This window comes from Ipomoea triloba, chromosome 7 (assembly GCF_003576645.1).
Source record: "Ipomoea triloba cultivar NCNSP0323 chromosome 7, ASM357664v1".
NCBI lineage: Eukaryota > Viridiplantae > Streptophyta > Magnoliopsida > Solanales > Convolvulaceae > Ipomoea > Ipomoea triloba.
In genome coordinates this window covers 15,630,363-15,642,451 of record NC_044922.1, presented here as the reverse complement: position 1 = coordinate 15,642,451, position 12,089 = coordinate 15,630,363, and the positions used below count along the sequence as shown (strand labels likewise).

Below are 12,089 nucleotides of genomic sequence, written 5' to 3'. Positions count from 1 at the left end.
TAAGATATTGGACTTAACCCTCCAAGCTAGCTTCTACCCAACACTCCACTTCTAGCATCTCTATTGGTCATAGTTCTCTGATACCAATTGTCATATCAACTGTTTATCACCATGTCAAAAATTATACTGCGTAGCTAGTAATGATTGCAGAACTTTACCACCAGTTATCTAACATATTTAATTTAATGTTGTAGTTAGAATGGGCCATGGTTGTTTGATTGAAACGATATTTCAATATATGAAGGGGATGGTTGAACCAACATGAAGTATGGTTCTTTGAACCAGGAAGGCTGCTATATCTTGCCGGCTTCAACCCATATTTTGACTTCATACTTATTTATTATATGCAAATATTCATCCATTCTGCTTTCTCTGGTCAACCAGACATTTCAGTAGTATAATCTACTTAATATGCGTCTGCTCCATTATAATCCAATATAATAACTAAAGAAACTTTAAAATAATAATAATAATAATAATAATAATAATAATAATAACTAAAGAAACTTAAGTTGCAGAATCTACTTAATAGTGGTTTTATCTCACAAATGATTATGCCGTCTAAGTCACTTGTATATTTTATATGTAAAAGATAATATTTATTGCACAACATTCAAGGAAAAAAAAGTAAATTTATAATTTTTTACGATCACTTTTTAAAGGTGTACACACATAAGAGGAAAATCATATTAAAAAAATCATGTTCAATAAGTTCGAATAAGAAGCATTACATTCTGGTCCGAAAATTATATTTCACTTACTCAATTATTCATTTTGGAATAAGCGAACTCATAAATCATAATTTATGTATATCAAATGTTATATTTAGGGGAAAAGAAGTCATGTATTATTTCATATCTTTTTACTGTAGCATAGATTCAGTCACTCAAGTATTTACTTATAAATTTAATCCCTAAATCTTTAGTGAAGTGTATTTTGTCCAACTGTCCAATGATTCTTAACGAAATCATAAGGTTTTGAATTAAGTTCGTCACTTAAAATCTAGTGATCGAACTGAATCTAAATCGTAAATTACTGAAAATTAAATTTATATTAAATTAAAGAAGAAGTGTCATTCTTTGTATATATTTGTTCAAAATGAAGTTGAGGTAAGCTACACCATTTTAAAATAGTAAACACAAGTTCAAATTCTATTGTCTTCATTTCAATAAAATGAAATCCTTATACCATGGACTAGGATTCACATTGAACTCTCTGATACATGTACATGTGTCTTATTATTGAATTTTTGTGTTTTGCGTTATGAAATTATGTATGTCAAGAGTATGAATTATGTACCAGAAACAAATTAGTAATTGTGTCTTATAAGAATTTGTGTCTTGTATTGTGAAATTTTATGCTTATGAACACAAATTATATACTTAAATCATATTTAAAAAATAAATAAATATATAACATGTGTATATGTCTTGTATTGTGATTTTTTTGTGTCTTATGTTATGAAATTTTGTACCTTACCAATATGAATTATATATCTCACCGTTTTGATCCAAAATCTATAATATTACGTGGTGCTTGTCCATGATATAAATTGCCAATAAAATGTATCCAAGAGCCCATTATCTAAAATGAACCAAAAAAAAAAAAAGTTCGTCTGCGTAAATGACGTGGCAGTCAGGGCTTGGCTTTCCATTCATGTGGGGATCGATACAAATGTTGGACATTTAAGCCATTTTCTTTTTTATTTTATTTTTCCAATGATATATTGATATTCAAATAGCATCAATCTATCGTAAATTCTAGTCCAAACCCTATACAGACATACTACAATACAAATCATGAAACTAGCTGAATTGTTTTTAAATTTTAAGAATAAGGGTAAAAATAGGCCATTGAATACTGAATAGCACACGATAATGCAATTACACCATTGAATATAAAAAAAAAAATAAAAAGTTTACATTGAGTCTCTAAAATAATCCATTTCATATAATTTATCCGGTTTATAAGTTCCTAATAGGTCACTTCAAATTAAAATTATTTTTTTAAAAGAAATTAAAATGAATTATTTAAAATTTATTTTTTAGAAAAAAGAACTTAATATCTGCCGGAGACGTTCTGCTTTTTAAATTTAATTTTAAATAATTATTTTAAAACTTTTTTAATAATTTAAATTTGAAGTAACATGTTAAAAACTTACAAAGTAAACAAATTGCATGAAATGGATTAATTTAAGTATCTAATTGCAATTTTTTTTTTTAATTTAATGACCTAATTGCATTATCGTGTACAATTCGATAGTCTATTTCACCGCTTATTTCTAAATTTTAAGACACAAACTCAACTAATTAATTAATTAATTTAAAATAAATTGATAACTTAATTTTGTTGGTAATCACAAAATTGTGAATATTAATGTACAAACAGTTAAAACACATTTCAAGAATTGTCTAATGTCTATTCCTACAAATAGTTGAATTACAAAAATACTACTCCGTATGATACTGCATGTCTTAATTATTCTTGTAAGTTTACAAATTTTCATCTAATGAAGGCTTGTAAATTAACAAAATGTGACAACTTTTGGCAAGACATTTCCTTTTGGCCTTTTTAATAATTTGAAATATTATTATCATACTATATTTTTAAGATGAAATTTAATAATGTAAAAAAAATAATGTAAAATCACAAATGTCATAATATAATTATATAACAGTAGAATTCAGTTTTGAGAGTAAAGAAATTGTAGGGATAAAGATTAGTATTACGGCCTACCGTTTTACTGTGATTGGTTAATGTATATTTGGGACAAAGGCACCGGTTTGGGGGAGTTAAAAACAGGTCCATAAAGAAGGTAACCATTTGCACTTGTTAAAATCAATAAATAACCTGGAACAGGTGCATCAACACACTCATCTGAGTGCACCATTATATACAACACTGAGAGGGAGGGAGGGGACGTGTTAAAGGACAAGGGAAGTTAAAACACAAGTGACTGAGGATTTCACAAGACATCATCAACAACAACAATGACAAACAGTGGCAAAACTGTGCCTCTTACCTTGAGGTTGCATTGTGAAGGGCGCGGCTGTTTAATATCATGGACCCGTGTTTTCCGAGGGATGGGATGCTCAGAGAACGCTTTTTAATTCTCACGTTGCCATTACACACTGCTCTCTTCTCGCTCTTCTCTCGATTGAAAGAAGAATAGCGGCGCAGTGGTGGCTCCAATAACGTCTCACTCTTGGTTCTCGAGAAGCAACTGGGGTTTTCTTTTTGGATTTCTTCAAGCTCGTTAATTTCCTTAGGTATCTGATCATCTCCTGAGACTGGTACCATCCTGTCAGAACTGTAACCACCCTGTTGGATATCAAGCATAGCAAGATCATCGTACTCCTCATCTGATTTGGTAAACTCCTCATCCACTGAGCCTTCCAACTGTGAAAAATAGTATCCCAGAAACAAACACGGAGTAAATGAAAAATGTGTGCAGCAGCTACTATCAAGCCCTAAGAAAGGAAGTTACCATTGGAGAGCGTCAAGCTGGTGGTAAAATCTCCTAATACTTATAATAATTTTACTTAAGCCACTAAGCCAGCTCAGCAAATAATACGACTGGAGAAAATAAAAAGAATTGCTAAGAATATGGCATCAAATTTCATGCCTACCTCCTCATGAAAATGTTTTGAACCATCATCACTAAGATCCTCATCACTATCTATTTCAGGTGGCTCATCAATCTCTTCATCACTACCATTCACAGATTGTTCTTCTTTGAGCTGTAAGAGGAGGAAACTAGAATTAAAAATGATTACAAAGGAAACAAAGTAGTATGGAAAAATAGAATAAATTTGCAAAGCTCAAAAAGAAGACCAGGAGCTAAAGAAAGTATTGTACTAATTTTGTTAATTGAATTGGGAAATTGACAGTCGAGCAAACACCAGCAATAGCTTCTAACTTAAAAGCTTTGAACTATACAAGCTAGTTATAAGCATTCATTAGAATAAGCAAAACTCACCTCCTTGGATAGCCCTTCATGGAATCTTGGTGAACTGCAGCAGGAAGAATAATACCTACTGCCATTATCTGTCAAGTCTCCCCTTGATTCATCCACACTGCTGGCATGACTTGTGCAACCAGTCTCACTGAGCCAAGCACTGATCCCAAAGTGCCCAAACTGCAGATTAACAGGTTCAGCCTTCCCAATCTGCAAGGGACCATACATAGACATCCCAAATCCATTTTCCATGATGGGTTTGCCGTTGCTATCTACTGAGTCTACTGGCCAAGCCTTTGCTACTGATCCATCATTATTGAAAAGAGCCATCAAATGCCTTGAAGAACCTTTTCTTTGAATCAGTTGGAGCATACCCTTGGAGCTCAAGGAATTAGCAGCACACTGATTCCTGTATTCTTCATCAACAACAGGAACTGTGTTTGTGATTGGATCATAAAGCTTCTCTCCTGCCTCACGTCTGCGTAGGCAGCCAAATACAGTGGCATGAATGGCTGCAACACTTCTATCAACGTTAGTGTTGTTAATCTTTGGAACTAGATGCTTGTCAGCACGGTTGCAGAGATACTCTTGTATAGTCCTGATGTTACGTATATATTTAACATACTTGTTTTTAGCAGGATCTAGTGTCATGTATTTTGCACGGACAGCAAACCGTTCCAAATGTTTCTCTTCATTTGCAATGAAAACCATAAAAGGTATGATTGAAGGATGCTTTTTCATTAGTCCCATCTGCAAGTCAACATAGAATTGGAATCAAACATTAACAAGAGGTAAAAGAACACCAGAAAAGGAAATTTTTTAGACACAAGTTTAGATATCAGATTCATACCACAAAGTTAAGGCTCAAATGCACACCCTCCACAACAACTGATTCTTTCCGCTCTTCCCAAGCAGTGATTAATCTGTCAAGACTATCAATAACCATCTCACTCTGTGCCTTAAAACCTTCAATTGCCATTTGTTTTGGACTGATTAAATCAACAGCACTAGGATTCCCCTCTGCAGGAGAGTTTCGACTTGTCATCTGATTAGTAGCATCATTCTTCTGTAGTTGTGGGTTTGAATAACCAGCTAACTTCTTTGCCTTTCGTTTGGCCTTCGCCTCAGCAACTGCTATTGGATCTAAATATTCCCCAGCATGGTAAGTTGAAGCCCACAGTAAAGGATTTTGCTTTTCATTCACAAAGCTCCTCATCATATGTCTAATTGAGTCAGTAGATATTACATTTGTGATTCCCAACCTGCTGCCCTGTAGAGATAAACATAGCTGAAGAAAAGAGATGATACTAACTGTTTTCAATACTATGTTCAGCACTTGAGATCTCATTATTAAAACCCAGAAGCCATGCGAGGAGGAATGAGTTGCAAATCTCCATGTTCAGAAATAAAAGGTTACATCTACAGACACCTGACAAGATGTTGGACAGATGTGATGTCAAGCACAATTCAGTGAGACACTTTCACTGGGAAAAAACTAAAGACCACATAATTCTGAAATGTCAATCGCTCCCCAAGAAAAATCTGTAGCTTTTCTTTTTCAGTTTTTATTTATTTATTTTGGGGGAAGGGTGAGGTTCAATGGGCCACTGGGTGGATAAAAGAGAAAAGGGACCTGAAGTTCAAAAGAGCAACAGCATAAACTAAAAGGGACTAGGCAGTCAAAGAATTCATACCAGTAGTGCAGACAAAGTAGATTTACCGCAGCCACTTGTACCACAAAGGAGAACAGTAATAGATTCCTTTCTTTCTCGGATTCTGAAACAATTAGGTATTAGTATCCAAGAAAACCAAAACAAAACAAAAGCAAAAAAAGTGAAAATGATTATGCATTATGAAAAACACAATAACAATTTAAATAAAAATAAAGAACTGTAAAATCACCATATCGATCACGTATCTAAATGACCGTGGACACTAGGTTTGAAAGAAAAGTGTGCTAATCTATGGGACATCATGCAGTTTGCATTGCCTGGATATTAGGAACTTTACTCTTTAGTTCAGGGTTTTCTCAGTCAAACATCCACAAACATCTTTAAATATCAAGACCAACCATGCTAGTCATCAAACCATGTCAGCAGCAACTTTATTTTAATCAGATTCAGAAACATCTGACATTCCAGGAGGAAGGTCTGGATAAATGAGTAACTACATCCACAAACTATAAAAGCTTGCAGTAATAACTTCACTCTGAAAAATGAATTCATGCCAAACACCTAACTACCCACTTGCTGCAGTGCTCTGCAGAGTTCCAGACCTCTCCCTCTCAAGTCTCAATTGTTACTTTGTTACGCCAACAACAAAAGGCAAAATTCAGCAGCAAAACAATTTAGTGGATGGATCTATTTCAGCCCTTTCTGTCACTCTTTTCTTTATTTTTCTTTCTCTTCACAAAAAGAAAAACGAGGTATATGCTTCTTGAAAGGAAATGGAGATACATAGAAAACATAAGATTTTGAATCTTGTCAAAAAGTTTAGGTTACCAGACCAAGCCTGATAACAACTGTAATGACCCCATTAAAAAACCAAAGCAAGATACACTGTTGAACCCACTTCTCTATTTCTATAAACCTAATGAAGCAGACATGTTGTAAATGCCTTGGTAAAGTTCACAAGAATAAGGACCATGCAAACATCAACTTACATGCACAGATCATAATGTACAAGATAAGTTAAAGTGCAAGGTCAGCTAGCTTACCTGCAAGCTAAAGTTAGATCAGCCCTCTGATTTGGGCCAACATACTTGTATTCTGTGAGAGCATCACAAATAACATCTAGAAAAGTTTTTCTTCTGACAACAACAGTTGTGCGCCTTTTATACAATTCAAATGGTTCGCTTTTAGCTCCATCATTTGCTCTATCCAAGCATGCACTAATATTATTATGATAGTCATCTTCCTGAAGCTGATTTAAGGTATCCTGCTCTGATTTGTATCCACACACTGAAACCAAACTGTCACTCGTAGACTTGTTTCTCATCTTCTCCATAACCCTTTGGCTAATCTGAATAGAAAAATAAACTTTTAGTGACAATAGCATATAATATATCAAATGATGGCTCAGGCATAAAATAAAATATACCAGAGTTACCATGAAATCAAACAATTGGGAATACTCATTATGTCACATTCTTCTGCAGTCTCATTAAAGAGAAAAATTACCATATAACAAGTGAAACACCAAAGGTAGGTGAATACAAGTCTAAGACATGGTTTGCAATTTCAAATTTAATTGCTCTCCATATTAATGGAACAAGTCCAACCAAAAAAAGGGTAAAGTTTGCAATTTCTATCATATTACCCAAAAAACTTCATCTGTAAATTTAAAAATTTTCAAAGGTTAGACCTAAACAAACACTCATGAAAACAACACTCATCTCTCAAGTAAACTGCAGACTGCAGAGAGTGAAAGAATCAATGAAAAATATGACATCAGAAAGTGAATAGCAGAATGAGTGCCCATCCTTTTGTAGGAAAAACATACAGCATAGTTGTTGTTGCTTCCAACAGTCACCAACGGCAGAGTTCAAATAAGCCTCATCTAACTTCACAAAAATCCCGTAATTCCCACTCAAACTAACTAAACTTTGCAAAGTTACTGTACTAAAGGATTCAGGAAAAGTCAACATTTTAAAGGTAGTCATAAATCCAAAGAGAATGCAGCAACGATCTACCACTGCAAGACAAATAGCAGAGTAAAGAGCACATCCGAGATCAGAAATTTTTCATTGGAACGTGCCAAGGCTTATATAAATATTTCTTCAAAATTAATTGACAAAAGCAAGTATTACACGCTGCACAAAATACATTTCAAAACAACATATCAGGAGAACCAAAAAAAAAAAAAAAAAAAAAAAGGAGTGCAAAAACGATCAAACTACCACAGATCATAGAGGAAGAAGCTTATACTACTACTTTAGGAAACAAAAACAAAAAACAAAAAAAAAAAAAGGAGGAAACAAGTACCTTAAAGGCATGTCTCGGTTTGCACCCCATGAGCTGCAGAGTACTCTGCAGAACCGAACGCGTGTAACGGAACGAGTCTTTCTCCCTCTTCCCATCTTCATCGTCTACTACCACTATGTACAACAGCTTCGTCACCTCCATCGCCATTCTCTATCCCAACCAGAACAATGAGAAATCAAAGATCAATATGAACAAACAAAAAAAAAATAAGTAATGTGAATGCAGAGAAAGTCAAATCCAAATCACGAATCAGAACGTAATCCGGTTTTCAAAAAAAAAAAAATAGTGGAAACGTGAATCGCAATGCAGATGATCTGGTAGGAAAATGAAACCTGAGGGCTTAAGTAATCGCAATGAAATCAAAGAGGAAGCGGCTAGGGTTTACAGAGATGGAGGGGAAGAGGGAGTATATAGCTTCCAGCGCGATCTCGCCATCCCCTGCGTAAGCCACCTGCTTCCACGCATCAAAGCTGGACTGTGTCCACGAGTCCCCTTCTCCAAAACAACTTGCACTTTCTCTCTATTTACGCTCGCTCGTCTTTCTTTTCATCCTTTCCGCTTAAATTGACGGATTTGGACTCCCATTTCCCTCGAATTACATCCGCCACCGTGGCTGTAAAACCTGAAAAATAAAAATATAATTCTTATATTGTCACAAATAAAGTGTTGATATATTATGAGTTAATTCTATTTTTGGTGACAATTCACTTTTAGTCCCTTTGTATTCAAATATCTTCATTTGGTCCTAGTATTATTACGGTATGATTATTTTTAGTCATTTATTTATAAAATGGTCAAAATTTCGTTAAATACAAAGACATTTCAATCTTTTTATACAAAATATGTTGAATTGTTATATTTTTTATGTTTATTTTTTCGAAAACATCCACAATTAAAGACCAAAACGTCCTTGAATTTAATATTTAAACTGTTTTGTTGATAAAGGACTAAAAATATCATGTCAGAATAATATTAGGACCAAAAGTGAATGTTCTAATAAAAGGACTTAAAGTGGACTGTCATCTATAAATTTAAGACCAAAAATGACTTAAAGTGGACTGTCATCTATAAATTTAAGACCAAAAATGAAATTAACTCTTTTGTCATCTATAAATTTAAGACCAAAAATGAAATTAACTCTTTTATTTTTAGAGTTAATTCCATTTTTGGTCCTAGATTTATAGGTGGCATTCCACTTTTAGTCCTCTTTTATCAAAACATCCACATTTGGTCTTAGTATTATTGTGGCATGACCATTTTTGGTCCTCCGTCAACAAAATTGTTGAAATGTCGTTAAATACAATGGTTTTTCAATCATTTTTATACAAAGTAAGTTGACCCCGCAATATTGTTATGTTTATTTTTTTGAAAAAATCTGTAATTGAAGACCGAAATGCCTTTGTATATTTAACGACATTTCAACAATTTTGTTGATGGAGGACAAAAAATGGTCATGCCACAATAATACTAGGACCAAATGTGGATGTTTTGATAAAAGAGGACTAAAAGTGGAATGTCACCTATAAATCTAGGACCAAAAATGGAATTAACTCTTTATTTTTATTTATATTATAAGCTTCAATGGATAAGGTGTGCAATGTAAAAGTCACTTCGTGTCATTAGACTACAAAATTTGACAAAATATTTATTTAAACATGTGCACAAAAGACAAATTCTTCCATTTTCAAACTCACGACTTTGGTTATTACTCACCTATTTATTAATTTGATTTATTGTTTTTAACTTAGATGTAAGGAGATGTTTTCGTCTCTTCTAAAGATGGATTCTATGATTAAAATGTATTTCTTTGAAAAAAAATCTAATTTCAATGTGTATATAAAAAATAAATTAATAATTTTAGAGATTTCAAATTAGTACAATAGGAATTGACTACTTCAATTAAAACTTATTTTAATTATTATATTGTTTATTTTGATTTCAACTTCTACTTTCATGTTTGAACAGATTGCCCTCTCAAAGTCTTATTATTGTTGGCATACTTTTATTCAATTAATTTATAATAGAATTAACTACTCCCTCTATCATATTTTAAATGTCATTTTTATTATTAATTGGTTAACCAACTCTTGATTATTTGGTTTAACATTTTCTTATAAATTTAAAGTTAAACTTGTCTTGTGTTTAATAGTATTATATATAGGGAAAAGTACAAATAGGCCATTAAACTATTTGGGGATAGCAATTAAGCCATCGAACTCCAATAAGCTCCAAATTCATCCATGAACCTATAAAAAAAAAAAAAAAAGCAATTAGCCTTTTTAACATGTTACCAATAAGTTTTGTTGATTGGGATGTCATTGGGATGCCAAGTGGATTTTTTATTTTATATTCTTATTATTATTATTTTCCTACTAAGCATTTGACCAAAAAAAAAAAAAAAACACTAAGGATTTGACCCTCAACTATACCTTCTTTATTTAATTTTACATTTTTTCTCTCTTTCGCGATTGTTGTGGTATTTGCGATATTTTCGAAATTTTCTTCATCATCCTTATTACCTTCATGTTCATAATTTTCTTATTCAAAAATATCGCAAATACCACACACAATCGCGAAATAGAGAAAAAGCGTAAAATTAAATAAAGAAGCTATAGTTGAGGGTCAAATTCTTAGTTTTTTTTTTTTTTCGTTTGGGTCAAATGCTTAGTAGGAAAATAATAATAATAATAATAATAATACTAATAATAATATAAAATAAAAAAAAATCCACTTGGCATCCCAATCAGCAAAAACATGTTGGTAACTTGTTAAAAAAGCTAATTGCTCTTTTTTTACAGGTTCATGGATGAATTTGGAGCTTATTGGAGTTCGATGGCTTAATTGTTATCCCATAAATAGTTCAATGGCCTATTTGTACCTTTTCCCTTATATATATTGTATGCATTCACACTAAATTCAATATTAAAAAAAATGAATTGAAAAATTTTTAATCAAATTTTGTTAACTGAACTAAACATATAGTACTATGAAAGTAGTTTCATAAATTGTAAAATGAATTTAAATAGTCGTAAAACTATGCCAGAAGGTTTAAACATTACTAGAAAATCGTAAAATTTTGACCACCCAAAAAAGTGTTAACGAGAGCTAACACAATTTTTTTGAAAATTGAAAATAGCTAACACATAGTACTAAGAAAGTAGTTTCATAGATGACCAAATGAATTTAAATAGTCATAAACTATGTCACAAGGTTTAAACATTACTAGAAAAAGTTTAAACATTACTAGAAAATCGTAAAGTTTCGACCACCAAAAAAAGTAGTTAGAAATTTGTTACCTTTTTCAATCATCATGTAAGGTTTCTAGAAAGTAATTGAAAATTTCAACGAAAAACTAAACAAAAATAGTCAAAGATTCTTATCACCATCAAAATGTAGTTGAAAATTTTTCAACCCCAACAAAGAATCAACCTTTTGACTATCAACAAAGTTCAAATTAAAAAATAAAAATTTTGAATTCTTTTTATATATATTTGCATCCTTTGTTCTCTTTGGCATCATTTCAAAACTCATTTTATTTATTTTCTTCCTTTAATTTGTTGTAAATGTTAAAACAAGTATAGCAATCATCCAGAGATTTTCTAGCAAAAGTCTCTAGTGAGGAACAAAGAAGAAAAACAAGAGAAGGAAGAATAAACTCCATGTTAATCTTTTTTTTGTTTTTTAATCTAATATATTGAAAGAGTCCAACAATTAGGATAGACTTCAACCGCTACACGAGAAACTAGGTGTGTTTGGATTTCTTTGAGAAACCCATGCAACATAAACCACTAAGTGATCGGAACATTAGGGTTTATGACCTGCAACCAAACTTTAATTTCTGACCACCATAAAAGTGGTATATAATTTTCAACTGTTTAACCTGGTAGTGATAATTATCAAAAAGAAGTTTTATACATCTACAAAAGTAATTGAAAAGTCTAAATGATCATTTCTAATTAAAAATTTTAGATTTTTATTACATTTGAGTAGTCAAAAACTCGAGTATTTCTCGGCAGTCAAAATTGAATGCATTTATCATGAATTTGATAGTTAGTGGCACGGGGACAATAGAAATGGCATGATATGTGATTATGCGAAAGAAGAGAGGTGAAATAATGGTGAATGTTACTATGTTATGCATCAAGCAC

The 12,089-nt window shown here is 32.2% G+C and overlaps 1 protein-coding gene across 1 annotated transcript; it reads right to left on the bottom strand.

Annotated features, from left to right (window-relative positions):
• Nucleotides 1-2,801: 2,801 nt before the first annotated feature.
• Nucleotides 2,802-8,537, bottom strand: LOC116025964 (P-loop NTPase domain-containing protein LPA1 homolog 2-like). The gene is made up of 8 exons (XM_031267389.1): nucleotides 8,274-8,537; nucleotides 7,942-8,091; nucleotides 6,675-6,979; nucleotides 5,653-5,734; nucleotides 4,809-5,228; nucleotides 3,980-4,708; nucleotides 3,630-3,740; nucleotides 2,802-3,399 (listed from the first exon to the last, which is right to left on the bottom strand). Exons 2-8 carry the CDS (start codon nucleotides 8,086-8,088, stop codon nucleotides 3,019-3,021), a joined length of 2,175 nt encoding a protein of 724 aa, XP_031123249.1. The 5' UTR covers nucleotides 8,089-8,091; nucleotides 8,274-8,537; the 3' UTR covers nucleotides 2,802-3,018.
• Between the last annotated feature and the right edge of the window lie 3,552 nt (nucleotides 8,538-12,089).

Excerpts from the sequence above, each read along its gene's own strand:
- LOC116025964 (XM_031267389.1), bottom strand. The coding sequence starts at position 8,088 with ATGGCGATGGAGGTGACGAAGCTGTTGTACATAGTGGTAGTAGACGAT. Across the intron at positions 6,980-7,941 it reads AACCGAGACATGCCTTTAAG|ATTAGCCAAAGGGTTATGGA; the intron begins GTACTTGTTTCC and ends TTTTCTATTCAG. Across the intron at positions 5,229-5,652 it reads CTACTTTGTCTGCACTACTG|GGCAGCAGGTTGGGAATCAC; the intron begins GTATGAATTCTT and ends TTATCTCTACAG.